Source organism: Squalius cephalus, assembly GCF_949319135.1.
Source record: "Squalius cephalus genome assembly, chromosome: 11".
NCBI classification, from domain to species: Eukaryota; Metazoa; Chordata; class Actinopteri; order Cypriniformes; family Leuciscidae; genus Squalius; species Squalius cephalus.
This window is the reverse complement of record NC_137132.1, coordinates 22,208,525-22,231,134: the sequence shown is the minus strand read 5'-3', so window position 1 is coordinate 22,231,134 and position 22,610 is coordinate 22,208,525. Positions and strand designations below refer to the sequence as shown.

The 22,610-nt window shown below is 38.2% G+C and overlaps 1 protein-coding gene across 3 annotated transcripts; it reads right to left on the bottom strand.

Annotated features, from left to right (window-relative positions):
• Positions 1-1,275: 1,275 nt before the first annotated feature.
• On the bottom strand, positions 1,276-11,282 carry arfip2a (ADP-ribosylation factor interacting protein 2a). 3 transcript variants are annotated; one of them, XM_079887035.1, is made up of 10 exons: positions 11,095-11,282; positions 9,508-9,612; positions 8,027-8,135; positions 7,854-7,916; positions 6,253-6,333; positions 5,808-5,920; positions 5,040-5,261; positions 4,744-4,901; positions 2,815-2,989; positions 1,276-2,710 (listed from the first exon to the last, which is right to left on the bottom strand). In XM_079887035.1, exons 2-10 carry the CDS (start codon positions 9,601-9,603, stop codon positions 2,555-2,557), a joined length of 1,173 nt encoding a protein of 390 aa, XP_079743161.1. In that variant the 5' UTR covers positions 9,604-9,612; positions 11,095-11,282; the 3' UTR covers positions 1,276-2,554. The 3 variants fall into 3 exon arrangements, with proteins under 3 accessions (XP_079743161.1, XP_079743162.1, XP_079743163.1); XM_079887036.1 differs by lacking the exon at positions 7,854-7,916; XM_079887037.1 differs by lacking the exons at positions 6,253-6,333; positions 7,854-7,916.
• Positions 11,283-22,610: the final 11,328 nt, after the last annotated feature.

Here is a 22,610-nt window from a genome sequence, read left to right as displayed (position 1 = left end):
ACCATGGGTAAAATATAATGGATTAAACCGAATTACGGAGCCAAGAGGCAACGATTTAACGTTAAAAACAACGCTCAAGCACAACATTCATTCCTTTCATGAGCTCTTTTCTATCAATATAAACTGGCCTGGGAGGTGCTCACTGGACAATGAACAATTTTCTGAATATGACTGTGAATGACTCATAAAATGTAAATGTCTTTACAGAAAGTTAGTGAAAACAATCAGGTTCTAATTTCAAGTTTTTTTAACAACAGACAACCAATCAGGACTCACTGTTTACCTTGTTAAATATTAATGATTTGCACACACTGTAAAAAGTGATCAGTTGATTTAACTTAAAAAAAGTGAGGAAATCCGTTGCATTAAAATTATTAAGTAAATCAACTTCATGCGTAATTGAAAAATTAAGGTAGGCCTAACTTATGTGAACTTGACAATTCCACATAGCTTTTTTTTTTTTTTTTAATTACACATGAAGTTTATTTACTTAATAATTGTAAGGCAATGGATTTCCTCACTTATTTTAAGTCAACTGGTCACTTTTTACAGTGCAGAAATTGCATTGTAAATTTAAAAAATAGGTGTTAATTTAACACGCGAACGCTTTAACTGGGGTGACGAGACTTATATAATTTCAGAAGACAACCTGAGCAATTCATATTAAATATTTTTGACTTGATTAAAACCAAGTTAAAAATCAGGTAATATATTACTACACACATTTGTGGGGGAAATGTACAGTTAAGACTGGATTGATTTTAACAAGTCTAAGCCCTGCTATTCGGACGGGACTAGTTTCACAGGGGGACGTTAGAGACATTTCTGTTTCACAGACGTACTTTGAGATTTTAATCCTGTCCGAATCTGCCATGTCTGTCTTTTTCTCACACCTCTGTAAAACTTCCAGAGCAAATTACCTACTGTTTTACCTACTGTGCAAATTAACAGTACTGTTACTGTTTTTGGTCAACGTGAACTACCGTACAATCTCGCGCCGGTATTCAAGTTGCTTTTTGCGCACCGATGTAGATGTGTTCGGTACACTGCGAAGAAATAAAAAAAAAAAATGAAATCAACAAGAGCCAAATCACATAAACTGTTAAGACTGGCTACTGTAATATCAGTTTCAGGATTACTTTCATTTCTGCACTTAAGTTAATTACGTGTAAATTATATAACTTAAGTTAAAACTTTTTATTCCAGTGGGTTTATTATAAGAACCCAGTTCTATAAAATCATGATGATAATGTATGTTTAGTTTTTTTTTTATATACTACAATTTTTATAAAATGTTTACAAAACACGTTAGGACGTTTTACTTTATATTTCATACGCAATACACGCATTCTGAACACGTGATCTTCTGCAATGCCCACATGTAAAACACAGACACTCTTACCTTAATAAACACGGAGATGTTAGTCCCGTCCGAATCCGTACATGAAATCACAGACGTAGGTTGAATTGTAACTCAAACGTCGTTTGGAAAACTAGTCCCGTCCGAATAGGGCTTTAGAAAAGACCTCTGTCGAAACAGACCCTCAAAAAATGGGTTGTGAGCATTTTAAGAAGATAAAATACCAGTCATGGTTACTGAATCAATATTAAAATTGTGTAACACGGATAAAATATACTTGCAAACGTAACAAATTATTGTTAAAGCAAACCCATACAAATACAAAAGCACCATTTCTTCCAAGAAAAAATGCCTGATCCAATTTGATTACCACAGTGAAACCAAAACCAAGCCCTTTACTCTTATTTGAGTAAAGGGCCAAGGGAACAACAATCCAATCCAGGAAAAGCGGTTAAGTCTTTCCTGGCTGGCAGCAGACTCTACCAGTGGCGTTTGCTGCCAGCCAGCAGAGTTTGAAGACACTGCTCAGAAACTTGCTGCTTGTGGCAGAAAAAGCAAAAGACACACATGCAAGACACGATAAACATCACAATACATACTCATAAGATTCTATCGCCTTCAAATGTGTTTTAATTTCATATGTGGGACTTCACAATTTACATAATATAAATATATTAACCTCCTTATGACACATACCGTGAGCAATTTTCCTTTCTTATTCCTTGACATAATCCTCCCCCAAATGACCTTACATTAAAAACAAGCGCACAAGCACAACATTCATTCCTTTCAGCTCTATTCGATCAAGATAAAACAAAATATATAAACTGGCCTGGGAGGGGAGTATGACAGTTTTGTGAATATGACTATGAATACCTCATCAGATGTGAATGTTTTTACAGAGAGTGAATGATTTGTTCCATGTCATTTTACTTTAAACAGCCCATACACTATACCTAAAAGTAAGTTAAGGCAGCTGTAAAGCATAACCACGGTTAGTCAAATCAATATTCATCGGAAGAATTTTCTGGCTTTAAATAAAACGGAACATTTTCCAGGGTTTGGCAAAATAAAAACATCCACTTCTCTTGTCTTAATCATTCACACAAATCACATATAATGCATCTCTTTACATCCCCATCCATCTATTTTCAGGTTTCCATGTTTGAGTGTCTCTTTACATTGACAAAGTGATTACTGTTCCTCAAGCCACGACGGCTTGTCAGAACCCGGTGGCTTCAACTTCACGTTGAACTGTCTGAGAGTCTGTTCCAGCTGCTGCTGATTTCCAGCGAAATATGCCGAGATAGCATTATGAAACAGTAGGAGTTGTTTGTGCATCACCTTTACCTGGAAATCAAAATACAGAAATCTGAAGAAACTATGACAAAAGCCAGGAATAACTCTGACGTATGAAACACAACATGTGAACACCAGGGATTTCAACATGGTACCTTATTCTCATCCAAGAACTTGAGTTTGATGGTGACATCACTGCGCAGTCGTTCATATTTGTCTTTCTGGATCTGGTACTGCTGTTGAGCCATCTCAATGCGCATCATGGCTGCAGCGTCCCGCGGACCCGCGCTCAACTCCTCCAGGTCTGTCCTATAGGCATCGAATTCCAGTCTAAAACGAAAACATATTTATTCACTAGTATAAACTGGTTCAGAAAATCTATATAACTAATCCTAGGCTAAAAAAAAGTACAGGCTGTGAATCCCTTGACATCATAACAAGAGCTGTCAATTAGAATTTCTGTCATCATTTACTCACCATCATGTTGTTCCAAACCGGTATGTATAAAATAGTTTTGGACTTCCATTGTGTGGACACAAAACAATGAGACATTTCATGTAAAATACCTTCTTTTATGTTCCACATAAGAAAAAGGTCTTTGTAAGGTTTGGAATAACAGACATGAGGGTAAGTATCTACTGTAAATAATGACAGAATTTTTGGGTGAACTAGGCTATCCCTTTTACTTAAAAAAACAAAAAACACACATTAAAGGTTGAACAGTTTGGCTTAAAATGTGATGCTTATGATGCAAGATGTGAAAAAAAAAAAAAAAAGCAAGACATGACGCAAAGGCCAGAATCTGAATACAGATTGACAAACTGAAACTGAATACAGATTGACAAATTGCAAAATGAATTCTTGTGGACTGGACTGGATCTAGGAATATGCTTATTTTCAATGATGAGGAAATAAAGCAACACGTTGACTTCTAATTGCCCTTTTTGTAATGCCTTACCAATACTTGTCATCGACAACAAGTCTTTGACTTATCTTCATTTGGGGGGGTTTCTCAGCTAATTTTGATACATGTGATTAATTTGTCTAAGCAATCTATATATCATATATTTATTTTGCTGACCTTTTTTGGCAGTCCGAATCAAAACTTATTTAAAGGGTTAGTTCACCCAAAAATAAAAATTATCGCATAATATACTCACCCTCAAGCCATCCTAGGTGTATATTAGTTTCTTCTTTCAGCAAAACACAATCGGAGTTATATAAAAAAAATATCCTGGCTCTTCCAAGCTTTATAATGGGAGTGAATAGTAATAGAATAGATTTTGAAGCCCAAAAAAGCGCATCCATCCATCATAAAGTAATCCACGTGGCTCCAGGGGTTTATTATAAAGGCCTTCTGAAGCGTTTTTGTAAGAAAAATATCCATATTTATAACTTTAGAAACTGTAATCACTGGCTTCTGGTAACGCCTGGACGCGAGTCTAGTTCAGGCGGAAGAGTGAACTCTGACCCAACACATGACATCTTGACAAATGTGGAAGCACAGAGGATAGAGCAAAACAAATCACAGGTCACGAATTAGAAACAATCATTTTTAAAGAGAAATGTCGGAGAAACTTGAGTTTGTTGCCCAGCCCTATTTGTTTAAACTTCGAGAGGCGTCTCCTCTCAGCTAAGCTTACGCCACTCCTGCATCCTACGTCATATGCAGGAACTCGACTAGTGAATGCACGCAAACGTTACCAGAAGCTTGTGATTAGTGATTTATAAAAAATAAAAAAATGGATATTTTTCTTACAAAAACGCTTCACTTCACTTCAGAAGGCCTTTATTAACCCCCTGGAGCCGTATGGATTACTTTTATGATGGATGGATGCACTTTTTTGGGCTTCAAAATCTCATTATAAAGCTTGGAAGAGCCAGAATATCTTTTTTATATAACTCCGATTGTGTTTGGCTGAAAGAAGAAAGTCATATACACCTAGGATGGCTTGAGGGTCAGTAAATTATGGGGTAGGCTAATTTTCATTTTTGGGTGAACTAACCCTTTAAGCAGCTAATAATACTTTCACTCATTTACTCATGAAGTTACATGTAACTCATTAACATCAAACTTTTGATACCTTGCGTTCTCATACATCTTGATGGTCATGAGCGTGTCCTCCATGGTTTTGTTGACTAGCGTATTAATGCTGGACACAAAGAAATTGATGGCACCCAGGAGCGTCTCTCCATTCTTGCATAGCAGTCTTTGTGTCTCTGCATTATAGCCAAACTCATCCTGCAAGGGATTAAGTTTAAGTTAGGGCAAATAAGACACTATGGTAAGGTAAGATTCAGTACTAGTAGTAATATGGAACTAAATATAAATTGGCCCAACACCTGCAGCCAGAACAGGGGACACAAAAATAATTAGTACCTGCAATTCAGGGGATTTCTGGCTAAGATCAGCGAAAGTGTCCCCAAGAGCCTGCTGAGTCTGCACCATGTTGTAGAAGTGGTTGGTGAGATCACGTGCTAGTCTCAGAATACACTCGTACTTCAGCTTAGTCTCTCTAAGCACATCGATCTGAGCCTCAAGCTCCATGTCCACCGTCTTCGTACCACGGCCGAAGCGCTCCGAAAACATCTGTTTTGTGCACTGATGAAGAGAGGACAGCAGCAGATACAAATGAATCCCATAATGGCTTTACCTAACATTTTCATAAATCCTAAATACGTGTACATAAATCATTTTATTTAGCAAAAAAACATTAAATCAAAAAGTGACAGTAAAAACATTTATAATGTTACAAAAGATCTTTAATTCAAATAAATGCTGTTCCTTTGAACTTTCTATTAATTAAAGAACCCTGAAAAAAAATCATGGTTTCCTCTAACATATTGAGCAGCATAGCTATTATCAACATTGATGATAATAAGAAATCTTTCATGAGCACCAAATCATCATATTAGAATGATTTCTGAAGGATCATGTGACACTGAAGCCTCGAGCAATGATGCTGAAAATTCAGCTTTGACGTCACAAGAATCAATTACATTTAAAAATATATTAAAAACAGTTTAAATTGCAATAATAATATACAATACTGCTGTTTTTATTGTATTTTTCCTAAAATGCAGCCTTGGTGAGCATAAGAGACTTATAAAACATTAAACTACTAATTCCATGCGGTAGGTTTTCTACCTTGTACGTGTTAATGCTCCACTTTTTCACGCTGTCAAATTTCTCTACAGCTACTCCTCTTGTGGCCTCCTCTGACATCATTGGGTTGCTGTTGCTGTGGTGCATGCTGGGAGCTGAGAGTAGAAAATGCACTATAAATAGGGGGCCATACCCCAAAATACAATATCATTTCAAATTGGACATTTTGGATAGAAGGAACACCCTTTTGAACACCACAACCCAGTTTTGTCTATAAGATTACAGTAATCACAACAAGATTACAGAGAAAGAATTTTACTACAATGCACCATTTTCAGACTAGAGACTGATATTTCCGAGGCTGACAAATGAATCGGGGCAAGAATAAAAGGTGTGATGACAGTAAATGAGTAATGACTGCTAATTATGGGCTGGAAGAAAAAGGTGTCTGGCAGTGGCAGGAAAGGGTGAGGAGGCCCTGGGATACCTGGGTAATGTCCTGGCTGGTTTGCTATCCGACTGGCAGCTGAATTGCTGGGAGTGATACCCCTGGATTTGGAGCGGATGTCTGAAATGAATGAATAACAGTGGACGGGTGGAGGAATGAGATGGAGATGTAGTTTAATTGAAAGACCATTAAGGAAATTGCAATATTAAGTGTTTTGGGGGTAATAGAGATGATTAACAATAACTGTAACATTAACTGTGTTGTAGTTGAGATTAGTAAACTGATGAAAAAAATTAGTTCATTGAGGGTATTATCAAAATGTACATAAAACAATAACAATATTGAAGATTATGATGATGAATTGTGCACAAAAAAAATAAGAGTTAAATGCTTAAAAGTGAAGGTTAAGAGGTTTATAAGAGCAAGGAAACGTATACCTTTATATAAAGGTAATGATAAGGTGATAAAAGATGGAAGTAGAGGATGAAAATGAATGGCAAACCAGGTTGCTGCTAAAGGACTGACTGTAGAGTGGCGGTCATTAGAAATGTATTCGATAATTTGGGGTAAATAAAATCAATATAAATAAACACTACTGATTAAAAGTTTGGGGTTAGTAAGATTTTTTTAAAGTTTGATTTGATCAAAAATATTGTAAAAATAATATAGTTTAAATTTTAATATATTTTAGAATGTGATTTATTCCTGTGATGCCAAAGCTGAATTTTCAGCATCATTACTCCAGTCTTCAGTGTCACATAATCCTTCAGAAATCATTCTAATATGCTGATTTGCTGCTTAAGAAAGATTTCTTATTAATACCAATGTTAAAAACAGTTAAAAAATATTTTTGTGAAAAACATATTTTTTATGAATAAGATCCTTTGATGAATAATAAAAAAATAAGCAGCAAAATAACAGCATTATTTTGAAACAGAAATCTTCTGTAACATAATTTTTTACTGTCACTTTTGACCAATTTAATGCATCCTAGCTGAATAAAAGTATTAATTTCTTTCAAATAAATCTTACTGACCCCACATTTCTGAATGGTAGTGTATATATATAAAATATTATTTAATTCATATGAAATTTAAATTAACTTTTGTTTTCAAATTTCAATTTATTTAATTATTTGTAATACATACTTCACAAATTCCAGATGACGCTAATAACAAAGGCTCATTTGATTAGTAAACTGAACAATCAAAATGGATATTCAACTAAACATAATAAATCAAATTAAACTCCTCATGGACCGCCACTGACCGTGTCAGCTAGGTTTGGTACTCAGGCATGTGTTTCAGTACCATGTTAATGTGTTACGGCCAACCATGTTACTGAGCATAAAGAAACACCACTTAAAGAATTACTGTGTATTTCACAGTTCAAACACATTCAGCTCACAAAAACATTTGTTACAAAACATATACAGTAAATTTAAAACAAACAAACAAGGGGTTTGTGTTGCATATGCAAACATGCATCCACCATGCGACTGTCCTCAGCACCCTGTAGAAAAGAGCCAAACATTTGCTGTTAAAATGCTGACAAACACATTTTACACTGAGGGAGAGAGAGGGGGGGAAGCTGTAGAGATTCTAAAAAAGATCTCCTGTCAAGTTATCATGCATAGACACCTGGTTTGGGCGTGTTACCACATCTTCTGTCAAAATACTCCGGGTTGAAACGAACAGCTGGTCCTAAACATATATACGTCACCAGAGATGTAAGTCTATCCACATGTCTCAGATGCTGCTTCAAATCAAGATCAGATTCGGACACCATTTTAAACTATTTAAGTGCTCTTTACCTTTGATGGAACTGGTGGGTATGATGCCCTCTGCTGCCCCTCCGTAGCCTCCAGACACAATACTGGTTTCATTCAGGTTCGGTCCAGACACCATCACCTGCTGCAAGTCCTAGATGCCATGAGATTTAATTTCACAGTATATTACAATCTACAATACAGAGATGAAAACACATTTAGCATAAACTCTGCACACTAGGTGGGGGGAAACACAAGTGGGTTTCAAAAGAGTGGATGGAACAGAGCTATTTTAGCATTATTCATGGTATATACTATTATATTTATTAACATTTTAAATGAGCTTTTTTTCCGTTTTTATTTTAATTTTACTTTGTTTTAGTAATTATGTTTATGTAATTATGTTAATTTGTTTTTTTATTTTGGCTTTATTTTTGTATTTGTTTCATTATTTATTTTTTTATTTTTTTACTTTAATGTTTATTACAGTTTTAGTAATTTCAGTACTTAGTTGCTAAGGCAATATTACTAATTTGTTGATTTGTTGATATTCAAGTTAGAGTTCTTCATCTAATATTTAGATATAATTTTATTTCAGCTTTGTTAAATTATCAATGAGTTTTAATAGTTTTAGTTAACAATAACACTGGGATGATGACAAAAATAAATAAATAAATAAATACAATTTTTTTTACTTTATATATAGTGTTTAAATACTTAAACACAAAAATATGTTGCTTTAGACTAGAAGCTTATTCCTATTAAAAAATATGGCCTTATATTAATACTAAATCCTTACCTTCTCCTTAAAACTTTTATAAAATGTTGTAAAAACAAATGTGGCAATTCAAGTTGGTTTATCAAGTTTATCAAGTTGGTTGACAAATACATTGATTAACCAGACGTCTTTAGTTCAGAGAATCCCTATTAAGAAAAAAAATTAATAAATCAAAGTCACTATAAAACACATGCAAATTAAAATATTTGCATGACTGCTTTCCATGTCTCTGCTTGACTTTTCTGACCAGTAAACAGCTCCCATTTGTGATAAATCCTGCACCAACATTTGCACAAGCCCCATGACAGGTCAGTGATTACTATTTGTACAACTATGCAAACCATCGACCACACTAAATCAAAGGGAATAGGGCTCCAACATACGAGGACACCCACAAACTCTCCCTCACCATGGCCACTGGCAGTGTGCCTACAATTTCATCTAAGCTCCCACCAATCTGTGCACCCTGTGACATGAAAAAACATAAAATGTGAAGACAGTGCAAAAAAAAAGATGAAACAGATACATTGAGGAGACAAACATGCTGAAATACACAACTAAAATGAACAGTGTCATATTTACAATGGCTCATTAATGTGTGATTAAGCCAACTATTCAAGGCCTTTCAGATCCAGCTACACAATTTCCACAGAAACAGGACGTCACATCACAATCAGGTCTGGTTCACGACGTAACTGAGCAGCGGGCCTGAAATGAAAAGTAGGTTGGATGGGCAGTGGATATACACCTGCTCAAGACTGTCATCCTCTGCCGTCCTGGTGTCCCCGTTGCTGTTGATGGGTATTTCCATAGTGGCGGCTTTGCTCAAAATACTGTCTGTCATAATGGATATCTACAAAAAAAGACACATTGCAGATGAGATAGACAGACAGACAGACATACAGAGATAGATAGATAGATAGATAGATAGATAGATAGATAGATAGATAGATAGATAGATAGATAGATAGATAGATAGATAGAGACAGACTGACAGACAGAGACAGACAGACAGACAGACAGACAGACAGACATACAGAGATAGATAGATAGATAGATAGATAGATAGATAGACAGATAGATAGATAGAGACAGACTGACAGACAGAGACAGATAGACAGACAGACAGACAGACAGACAGACAGATAGATAGATAGATAGATAGATAGATAGATAGATAGATAGATAGATAGATAGATAGATAGATAGATAGAGACAGACTGACAGACAGAGACAGATAGACAGACAGGCAGGCAGAGACAGATAGATAGACAGAGACAGATAGACACAGACAGACAGGTAGACTGACAGAGACAGATAGATAGACAGAGACAGATAGACTGACAGAGACAGATAGATAGACAGAGACAGATAGATAGACAGACAGATAGACTGACAGAGACAGATAGATAGATAGACACAGACAGACAGAGATAGACAGATAGAGACAGATAGACAGACAGAGACAGATAGACAGACAGACAGATAGATAGACAGATAGGCAGGCAGACAGATAGATAGATAGACAGACAGATAGACAGAGACAGACAGGTAGACTGACAGAGACAGATAGATAGACAGAGACAGATAGATAGACAGACAGATAGACTGACAGAGACAGATAGATAGACAGAGACAGATAGATAGACAGACAGATAGACTGACAGAGACAGATAGATAGATAGATAGACACAGACAGACAGAGATAGACAGATAGAGACAGATAGACAGACAGAGACAGATAGACAGACAGACAGATAGATAGACAGATAGGCAGGCAGACAGATAGATAGATAGACAGACAGATAGACAGAGACAGACAGACAGACAGACATACAGACAGTTAGATTTTTTGGTTACATCACTATAGTAAAACCAACTCCTGGTGTCTAATACCACATAAATACTATATTAAAAGTCTTAGTGAAGCATGTGTTGAAATATAAATGTTTTAACATATAGCCTAATATAATGTAAAAGTATTAATAAAAGAGTGATAATTACACAATCAACAATGACGTTTTATTAGAAGACCAATATACATTGCATGATGAATCTATAGCCCAGTCTATAAGCAATGAACTGGGGGGCCAACACACACAAAAAAAATCTAGCATACTATATAAGCATCGGTAAAAACTGCGCCCTTAACAAAAGGGGGAAGGGATGGATTATACTTTATGCTACAGTGTGTGTGTGATGTGAACAGACGCCATGACGCGCTTGAGCCGGAGCAGGTCAAGCGTCCTCTTCTCGGCGCCGCTGCAGCTGAGCTACGTGTCACACACACCGGGGAGAAGAGGATGCTTGACCCATCTGCCGCTGCTTTACTAACCTGTGTGCCGTCTTAACCGCTGAACCGAACCACACGGGCCACATTTAAAATTATTCCATGATCAAAATGCGATGTGTGTGTGTTTTAATGGATGTCCGGATGGCAAATAATCTCCACAGACTCTTCTGTCAATCCTCTTGGTCGCTCGGTAACGCAAATCCTCTCAGTTCTCTGCAAACGGAAGTGACGATGTGAAATTCTTCAGGGTTACTGTAGTAGCGTCGTTACATACTAACAGCATTATAATAGAGAGTAAACAATAGTACTATTATTTTATTTATTTATTTTGTTTTTTTACACAGAATACAATCCTAATAGAAATACAAATTTCTGTGAGGTTAAATGTGATGCGCGGCTTTATGTAAAACGAAATGAGGGAGATAAACAGCCTTTCTACTATACTTAGTATGACCAGGAGGTGTCAGTATCACTTCAGGAATGATAGCATCATTGTGACAGCTCACAATGGTTAACCCGTTACACCAAACCCCTTTCACACAGAGATTCCCGAAAATAGGCTACATGGATAGCCTAATGTGTCCCGGGATTGTTTGATTTTGGTTCATTCACACTACCAGACCCAGTGATTTTCCGGAATCTGTGAGTGCGTACTTCACACACATCCCGTTAAGACACGTGAGGTCAGGATGTGATAACTCCTGTCAGATGTCAGTTTTGCTGATAACTCTCAGTCACACGAAGACGAGTCCATACTCCCCAGCAGCGCCACTGGATTTGCCGAGTGGCTCGTTCCCCATATGCTATGCTGGCATAGGTTGTAGAAAGGCCCGTGCGATGGCACGTGCGTCATCACTACGACACACACCTTACGGCATTGGTCCTGGCTTTTGTTCACACAGGGCGCGTTCCGGAACTGTTACCGGCAATGTTACTAGGTCCCCATCCCGGCATTGATCCCGGCATCAATCCCGGGACGTGTTTGCGTTCACACAGAAGGCACTCTAGCAATTTTACGGCAATTTCCCGGGATCAACGCGCTGTGTGAAAGGGCCTTAACTAAAAGCATCCTGTCTCATTAACTATGCAAATTAATACATATGCCTATACATATGGGGTTCCATTTGTGCCAAAAATGAGCCGACTGCTTTGTGCTTTGTACTTTACAAATGTCCTTGACAACAGTCATTGCCTATCACACATATTGCATCAATGTTTTGTACCACTTATTCCAATTCAGTCATATAAATGATACTTTTTGTTTTAAATTAAACCAGTTAATGAATATGGTAGGCCACATGAAGCACATTTTCAAGTACCTGACAAAACTTTTTTTTAACAGCTGTACATTTGATTTTGCTTTATGCATTGGGCCTATCTCAGAAGTCTCACAAAGAATACTATTTAGAGGCCGAGCTGAAGACGGAAGAAGCAGTTACTGAGTCTCTTGGGAATAGATGTTAGGTGGTGTGTGAAACGCCTCACATGCTTCAACTTTGCAAGCCAATATGCATCAAGCATGAGGACGGAGGAAGTGAAAAATTGGAAAAGTGTGCTTTTGTATGATCATTTAAATGAACATCCTTTGACTTTTAACCTTTGACCTCCACATTCTTGCATGCACCTAAAAAAATCATGTTAAAGCTAAAAAACAGTTATTTTGCCCTTTTGCACTGAAAAAGCAGAGCCCTCTGTGTCTGCCAAAGAAAAGATTATTTTATACTTATATTTTTTATACTTTATTTTACAGTGTCAGTGTTACATGTTACAAATTATGCATAATTACATGCAACTAACCCTAACCAAACCCTATAGTGAGTTACTTAATATTACTCATATAATTACAATGTAACAAAGACACCTTAAAGTAAAGTGCTACTCTTTATTTTAAGGTGTCTGTGTTGTAATTATACATTTAAGTACTGAATAATAAGCATTAACTGCATGTTTACTATATAGTTAGTTAGCAATATGTACATATGCATGTATGTATTTTTAAAGGTCATGTACTGGACTTGGCAATCCATTAAATGTCTTAAAAATCAAATAACTAGATGTTTATCCTTACTTTAAACATGATCTTTGAAGGATCATTCTGATTGGGTGGTCGCCTGTTATAATACAGCTGGGTTCACCAGGGGCCAACAAGAAAAAAAAACACAAGGTTTAATGTAATTGCAATTAGGTTGTATTCCCAAACACATACCTTACTGAAGTCGTGTCTACGCCACAAGCCTTCTGTTTAGAGCATTTTTTTAGTCTGGGAACCTTAGGTTAAATTTGACAATGAGGCAGACCAAACCAGCCACCCACAGTGGACGTATTTGGATGCAAGTTTACTGGGACACATAAACTGAAAACAAGGCCTGTTAAATCTAAGTTCTCCATGTTTGAAACCTTTGCAAGGACATACATTACCGAACCATTCCGTGCCTTCGAAAGCTCTGCAGCTTCCCACTGTTTTCCTCCCATTCAGTAAATATCCCGTCACGCTTTTAATGATCATTAAATGCGCCTCCAGATGTTGGCCAGTGGTTCGTCCTCACACCGCCCTTTCTGAGTTCCTCGACTGCAATCAAGGCACAGAGACAAGGACCTCAAAGAAAAGCAAGAAAGAAAACATGGCAACACACCATGCTCTAGATGTCTTACCCGCTATGTCATTATTCCCAAGCAAAATAATTACAAACATTGCTCCGTGTTTACACCGTGTAGCATATGGACCTGGTCCTTTTATAGTTTTTGTAATGTGCCATTTCAAACAAACTGTCAACCTTTTTTTTCCTCCTGCTTGCTGTTGAATCAGGCTGAGTGCAATTCGTCACTGTTATGGATCCATAATATGCGTGACTGTGAACATCAAATACTAAACCTCTTCCTGAAAACACAAGGTGAAAAGAAAGAAACAACAACGTAATCCTTAGAAGTAAGTGCAACACCCAAACCTGCAACACAAGAAGAGAAGTTTTGAATAGTTTTTTTTTTTGTTTTTTTTGCATGAGTTTTCATGAACTGTTTGGTTACCAACGTTCTTTAAAATATCTTTTTTGTGTGTGTGTTCAGCTGAAGACAGAAATTCATACAGGTTTGGAACAACATGAGGGTGTAGACATGATGACAAAATGTTCTTTTTTGATGAACTATCCCTTTAAAGTGAACCTACAGTATAATAACAATATCAAATATAATAACAAATGTTGATTTTCCAGCTTGCAAATTCTCATAAGAGGAAAGATCACTGATATTTGAAGAGCAAAGAACTTCTCAGAGCAGCTGTTCTCTTCTTCAGATTTTGGCAAAAAAATTACAGTGATGTTATTTTCCATGTCGCCTATCATCCATTAAGCAACTATATTTCAGGGCTAAATTGGGTGGATTTCAGGCACTGTTTAATCCAGCTGGAATTAGCAAGAGTTATAGCTATGGTGAGGAAGAACCACAGCTGAACGAGTTTATGCTGGGAAGTTGGGATCATTTGACAAGGAAATTATGAAAAAGTATCTAGTGGCGTTCCAGAAACTGTCGAGTGTTTTGGCTTTTCATAACTGATAAACAATATTGGTTTTCCAGTTCTATGTAGCGCCATTTTTTCCATGATAATTCAACTTCTGCCTATTTAACATATTATACTGACATGGTGAAACAGCTTGAATGCAAAAAGTATATATATAAATGCATTACATTATACGCTACTTACAAGAAGATGGGTTTTGTATGCCACAGCTAGTTCCAAATCCTCATGTCTACAGAAGAATTTTCCTCTATGTGAATATTACACTGCTCTCTGGCAGGAATACTTTGTTTATGGACAGCTTTTTTGAATATTAATGAAATTGGTTTTGGCTCAAAGGAAGACGACAGATTATTATCTTAGTGTGTCTTTTTATCTTTTCTTCTTTCTATTCTCTAGAGTCTCTGTAGAGACATAGCCTACTACAGTTTAATAAAATAAAATAAAAATGGGGTGTGAAATTGTCACTATCATAGACTGGTCTTTTGAAAAAGTTACTTTCCTCCCTAATTTCTAGTCTGGGACTAAATATACTAAGAAACCACGAAAACTTTCACTTGGGAAAATGGTTCATGACCAGAAAACCATTGTCTCCTGCTTGTTAACTTGAAGCAGTTAACATGTTTTTGCTTGATTTTGTGGTTGTTTTGGAAGAAATGCCACCCACATCCCTATATAAACTTTCATGTTGTAGACTTCCACATTGTCACAGAATTATTCCATATTATGACACTAAAGGGATTGTTCACCCAAAAATTATTTAAAAAATGCACAATTTATTCAGTCAAACCTGCTTTTGCCAAATGTCTTCTTTCGTTTTTACGCACATGAGTGTGAGTAAAGAATGACAGAATATAATTTTTTTGGGTAACTATCACTCATTTTTACTAAATAGTAAAAAAAAAAAAAAAAAAAAAATTGCTTTATCCATTATCAAAAATACTTTCCATTTAATGTTTCCATTGCCACCATTTGACCCTGTGTCGTGAGAGCAACTTGTAAAACCCAATAACAGCTCCACCAACCTGCTGGTAACACTATAACTCTTCCTGTTAATTTCACCTGGATAATCAAAAAGACAACCAAAAAGAGCCCACAAATTTGTATAAAAAAAAACTATTTAAGCGGGGTGGTTAGCATAAACTCCAAAGTGTTAATTTAGTTTTCTGTGAATACTAGTTGTGGTTGGCTCCCAGCATCTGCAGACATGGCTTGCACGCAATGGCAGATGCAGAGAATTTAAAGGCCACGTCCTGTGAAGTTACAGGCAGTAATCTGAGCTCTGAATGCCATGCATTTTAACTATTTGTGCTGCTTCGTTAAGATTGCACACAATTGTTTCTTATGGAATTATATAGAACACAATACTGCCTGACCACCCTTTTAGAGAAGTAACAAAGCGAAGAAAGCCTGGATTTTTTTGTTATATTTAATTAGATGTTTATTTATATCAACATTTCTTTTGTTTTTGGCTTATTTAGGATGTCTCTCTGTTATGTCCTTTGCTCATTTTCTCTGGTACTTCAATGAAGAATCACATTCTACCCTCTTAACCCTCAATTTAGTAATAGGACAATGCATAGCATTTCCCTGCTGATCTTGTCCAGTCACATCTAGAATCCTCACTGGAACAAATTTACCTCAGACCAGATGTGTTAAACCTGGAAGCAAAGAGAAAGGATTTCAAACCAAATGGCATACAAAAAATAAATAAATAAATAGTTTTTATGCAGTCAAAATTACAAATAAAAATAAATAATGACTTAAAGAATGATTTAAATAAAACAATAAATAAATATAAAATAATAAATATATCAATAAATAAATAAATAAGCAAGCAAGCTCTCTTTGGATGTATATAAATATCGCCAAAGAGCTTTTTCCAGTCATATATCAGACTTTTGAATGATTTAGACACATTAGCTAAATCTATTTTCTGGACACAGATATATGACGTGAGAAGACCCTGTGGATGAGAACACGAGAACTTTCTCACATTATATGTGTTATATCACACTTTTCTGTCTTGCGCAGTATCACAGCATCCCTACTGTGTCAACACATAACTGTGTTAGCAGAGTAACTGACATTACAGCACTACGGCTGATTTATTTCAGGCCATGACCCCTGAAGATCCAGTGCTTTTTGAGTCTATGTGAAGATATCTAATATTTATTATTTCTCAAGCGCTGGTCTAAGACCAGTTTTCAGTTTTTTCGCTAAATCCTAAACCATTAAAAGTGGAAAAAGTAAAAAAAGAAGTCGGCAGCAAGGGAATCCCACGAATAACCAGCTCAAGTATATTAATTCCAACCAGACTAAGGCTACATCTCTTAAAGTTCACCTATTTTACACACCACCTGCAGAAGCAGTTCTGTCTTTTTTGGACATTTTAAGATTGTGACTCAAGTGCTTGAGACTTGCATAAGCATTTGCCATTTTTCACAAGTGACCTTAACAAGCCAAACACATGTTCTAGTGTGGACAAGGAGTTTATAACCCTCTACCTGGGTATGTCTTACAGGGGTGTGCACATGTTGTAGTTCCTTCCTTATTGTCTCAACTTAAGTCGCTCTGTCCACATTACCCTTCAGTTACATAGAATGTTGTGAAATGCCAAGGAGGAGTATTTCTGATAGGCTATAGGGAAAATGGGAAATCTTTCATTTCCATCTTTTAGAGAGATTTCCCATGAATGAATGCAAGGCACCCTGACAAGCTATTAATGGAAATGTCTGGCTCTGTCAGCTCAGACATGCATCTTCCTTTGCCTCGGTCACCTCATGCGATTTACATCACGCTCGGCTGTTGTGTTTGGCATAGGAGCACAGACACTTTCTAGACTGCATGCAGATCCAGAGAGCCACAGAGAGGACATCTCATTTCCACAGGACATAAAAGAGAAAATTATTCCTATTTTCAAAGTGGGGGGAAAAACTTCACATCTATCTATGCCATCTAGTCTCAAAACATGCTGTTTTTCTAAAGGATAGTGAGTGTCTTATGAACTTCTCATATCCTAAAAAATATCACTTGGGTTGGTTTGTGCTGACTGATAAACACTGTAGATATGTGCAGACAAAGGATATAGAGAGAGTTGCTTACAGTCAGAGGCAAGAAAACTGTCATTATTAGGCTTAAAAAGATCTTTCTTCAAGCATTAATGCAGTGGATGTGTTAACCTGCAAAACAATCACTGAGACGATGCAATAAGCACACTGTGGCAAGCAGGGCGGGCCGAAAGCCGTGGAAACAATGAAACTGTCATGTTTTGAGTTTGTTTTTGATCTGTTTTTCATGCTCTGTTCTAAGTTAGCTTTCCAGTTTGTTAATTAGCTCAGTTCCCCTCTGTTCTCTGCCCTTTTTGTCTGATTAGAATCATCAGTTCCGGTGTACCTTGTTAATTATCTCTTTACCTCCTTTGATTGTATATTTAAGTTCTATGTGTTGTGTGGTTGTACATTCTCCTCGATTTTCTCCTGTATGGTATGTAGAGTATTATATTGAAAGTCTCCTTGAATATTAATTCCCTAAAAGAGTCCCTAAAAGGACCTTTGCAAAATTTGTGATGGGAAACCAATGCTTTCTGAAGCATTTGAGGCTTTCATAAAATTGTGCCGAAAAACATTGAGTTATGCATATAACTACTATTCCCAGAAGGAGAGAAACGAGGTACAACACATGACTATGGGATATCGCGCTCTAGCGCCATCTGCTGAAGAAACCTTTATTCACGCCTGAAAGGCAAATGACGCATGACGACGTACCACAGCATATAAATGCAGTCGAATGCGTCATTCCCTTTGTTCAGTCCAGCTCTTCACCGAGCCTCCGACTGCGCAGGGCCCAGAGGTGTTGTACCTCTTTTCCCTCCTTCTGGGAACAGTATATGCATAACTCAAAGCTCCCATTCAGTCGGTCAACTCGGTACAACACATGACTATGGGACATATATTCACGCCCTGCCAAGTCACTGAACTAAACATAAGGGACCAGCACTGCCACATGACCCTTTTTCAAGAGAGTGACGATCCTTGGTCTAAAGCCCCTGCAGTAAGCACGGACCGAGCCACTGTCAAAGCAGTGACATCTAGTCGGTAAAACCGAACAAATGTGTGTGGTGATGCCCAACTGGCTGCCGCACAAATGTTGTTCACTGTAAAAAATTTGCTGTAGTTTTGCAGCTGTTTGCCAGTAACTTACTGTAGATTTAAATTTATGTTATTTACTGGCAACAGTTTGTTCAAAGTTAAATGAACATTAAACATTAACAAGTCTTTGTCTTTAAAGAATAAAATTATAAAATAACAATCTAATGCAAAGCATTCTGGGAACCAGAAATATTCATCAACCTTTTTCTGTTTTTTTTCCTTCAGATTTTGGTTCCCAGAATGCTTTGCATGAGGATGTTATTTTAGTTTTATTCTGTAAAGATAAAGACTTGTTAATGTTTAATTTTCATTTAATTTTGAACAAATTGTTGCCAGTAAATAACATCAATTTAAATCTACAGTAAGTTACTGGCAAGTAGCTGCCAGTAATACTGTAATTTCTACAGATTTTTCTAACAGTGTACTGACACCCCTCTAAACAACGCCCATGACGTTGCCATGCCTGTACCCCTGCCGGCAGAGCTAACCCTTTACTTTTGTATGGCAAAACACACAAAAAACACACAAAAAACACACAAAACACACAAAAAGTTGGTCGGATGAACGCACTGCTTGTGTCTGCTCGATATACCTGCGTAAAATTCGTACAGGGCATAACGCATGGAGTCTCCTCCTCCGAGTCAATCGAGAGGTTTGACAGAGCTGGCAGCTCGAACGAGAGCGAACTATATGCCCCTGACATGACTTTTGATGTATACGCCATGTTCGGACACCACTCTAGACCCATCCAGTGCAAACTGGATGCATGAGGGATGCACTGACAGCGCATGGAGATCACCTACGCGCTTTGTTGTCCAGCGCCAGCAATAGGGCTGTTTTATAAGACAGCATCCTTAGATTCAATGATTTTAAGGGCTCAAAATGGAGGTTCACACATAGCCTCCAAAACCACAGTTAGGTCCCATGATGGTACCATCGACTTTGTAACGGGCTTCAGCCGCCTCGCTCCTTTAAGGAACCGAACGGCCAGCAGGTGCGCGCTCGGCGCGGCCCCATTAATACCCTCGTGACAGGCCAAAATGGCCGCTAAGTAAACTTTAAGTGTGGAATGTGAGCGACCTTCCTCAAACAAATCCTGCAGAAAAGTTAATATTCCCGCAATTGGGCATTGACATGGCGATAATGACTTTTGTCCTCCACTGTTCAAATATGCGCCATTTCGACACATAAAGCCCCCTTGTTGATGGTGCCCTATAGCACTCTGTATAATGGCCACGACATTAATTGGGAGCCCTGCTGCCACTAGATTCTCCCTCTCAGGGGGTAGGCCCATAGATGCCACAGTTCTGGCCGGGGGTGTAGAATCTGTCCTCCTGCCTGGGACAGCAGGTCCCTGCATTGAGGAAGACACCACAGTGTCCCTGACAGCAACGTCATGATACATGCGTACCATGTTTTCGTTGGCCAGCGCGGGGCCACTAAAATTAGTGACAGACCTTCTTGACGCACTCTGTCCAGAGTGGGCTGTATCAGGTCTACTGGCGGAAACACGTACAGTAGAGTTTTGGGCCATACATGAGACAGCGCATCTACCCCCAGCGGGGCGCTGCTGTTTGTTATCGAGAAAAACAGTGTGTGTTTTCCTTGGACGCAAAAAGATCGACCTCGGCCCTGGCGAACCAATCCCAAATCTGCGCCACTATTCTCGGGTGCAAACGCCATTCCCTGACCTGTGGTCCTCCCCGGGATAGCAGGTCTGCTCCGCCATTAAGGTGGCCCGGGACATGCACTGCCCTGAGCGACGCTAAGTGTTCGCTGGCCCATATTAGGAGTGTCTGTGTTAGTTGCATCAGTGGAAGAGAGTGGGTGCCCCCTTGTCTGTTTATGTATGACATTACTGTCGCGTTGTCCGTTCTGACGAACACATGTTCGCCGTGCAGATGCTGCACAAAGTGTTTCAGTGCCAGAAGAACTGCCTGCAACTCCAAGTAATTTATATGACGCTCCTTCAGTGTTGATGACCATTCTCCTTTTACAGAACTCCCCCGGCATAGAGCTCCCCATCCATGTAGTGACGCATCTGTCATCACTACTACATGACGTAACTCTGCCTAGAGGAATTCCCTCTGTCAATAGACACGGGGATCCCCAGGGAACCAGAGCCTGAACGCACGCTGGCGTTATCGTCACTTGGGGAAACCCCCACCTCTCTTATTGAGCATTGCTGGATATTGGATATCCCTGCCTTTACCCCCTTTGACAACACATTCGTTTGTCGTTCGTTTGTGAGTTTGGTGGTTTCAAAACATTTTGATTGTTCTGACAAATCAATACCTGAGGCATTGTATGACTGTTTACATGAGGCATTGTATGCTGAACACAAAGTTTCTTTATTGAAAGCTGAATCCACTCTTTCGCAGGGTTTCTTTTTCACTGAGAGAAGAAGGCGGCTGCCTCGGGCCGATGATCCTCCCTCGTTTGCGAGCTAGGAATTTGTCTGTCCCCTCCTTCCTGCGGAGAAAAAATTCCACTGAGCCACCACTGTACTGGCCATCGCATGACCTAACGATACCAATGCGCAACGTGTTGTACGCAGTATATAATCAGCTGTGGATCTTACCTTCCCCATGAGTTCATCACACAGTCTTCCCTCGGACACGGCCTTGCTTAGTTCACCCAAGCAAAAAGCCTGATATGTTTGTAGCAAGAACATAGTGCTCAAGGCTCTAGCCGTGCAGGCCTGATTACCATAAATCCTGCTAAGTTGTCTGTACGATAACCTACGCAGTCCCGACGTGACAAATTCTTTTTTTTAGCCATTTTTTTCCCTGAGAAAAAGACTTATTAGTTTTCGTTAGCAATGGTAAACTTTATGCTTTTAACACTTTTCTCTATTTGTGCCTTTCGACAGGAATTGCCATGGGGCTTTTCCTATGAAAACTGTGGCATGATGGCGTTCTAGCAGCACGGTGAAGAGCTGAAGAACAAAGGGAATGACGCATACAACTGCATTTATATGCTGTGGGCAGGTGGCCCCGCCCACGTCGTCATGCGTCATTTGCCTTTCAGGCGTGAATAAAGGTGTCTTCAGCAGATGGCGCTAGAGCGCGATATCCCATAGTCATGTGTTGTACCGAGTTGACCAACTGAATGGGAACGGTTTATTACTCAAAGCTTTTAACACAAAGCTTTTAACACAATGCGCATTTGGTGGTCCGACTTGTTTTCTCCACCATATCTAACAAATCACTGCAGAGCAGAAAAAGCATGTGACCAAACAAAGATTCAGGAGTCAGTGACATACAAGAGTGGGATCAATACAGTTCTATCTAATTTGATCTTATCTAAATTAATATGTACCAATGAGACCAAAACTCATGTAATGTGTAGCCTGGTCAACGAATTCACATATTGATCAACAATATAAAATATATTAATAATAAAATAATAATAAAAAAATATTTGTTTTAATATAATTTATGTTGGGGGGTAGAATAGTGTTAAATCATTTAAATTAATAATGCCTCCTCGATAATCATTTCCCTTTTTATGCATCAGGTGGGGTCGTGAAGTGCCAATTTTTTTTAAACTGTCTGTTCCGACTTTCCGATACTGCTTGACATTCGAAGCTTCAACGTCATCAATCATGTGGTATTGTCATTTCGATATGCATCGGTACAGTGTGTACAAATATCTTGCAGAAACTGTTTAACCCTGAAGCCATCGACTGGCTGTTGTAAACTCTCAGCTCATCCAAAGGATTTGTTCAGCCTTACTGTAATAGTTAAATTGCCACCTACTGCATAGTGTCTGTCGGAGCAGGATTTGTGCTTTGCTGGCACGTGCTCTTTGTCTTTGGAGTAATGGATGTCAGCAATAGCTGGAGAAGCTTTGCTGCATTCCATTCACGGATTCTGTCTGCTAAACCGATTTAA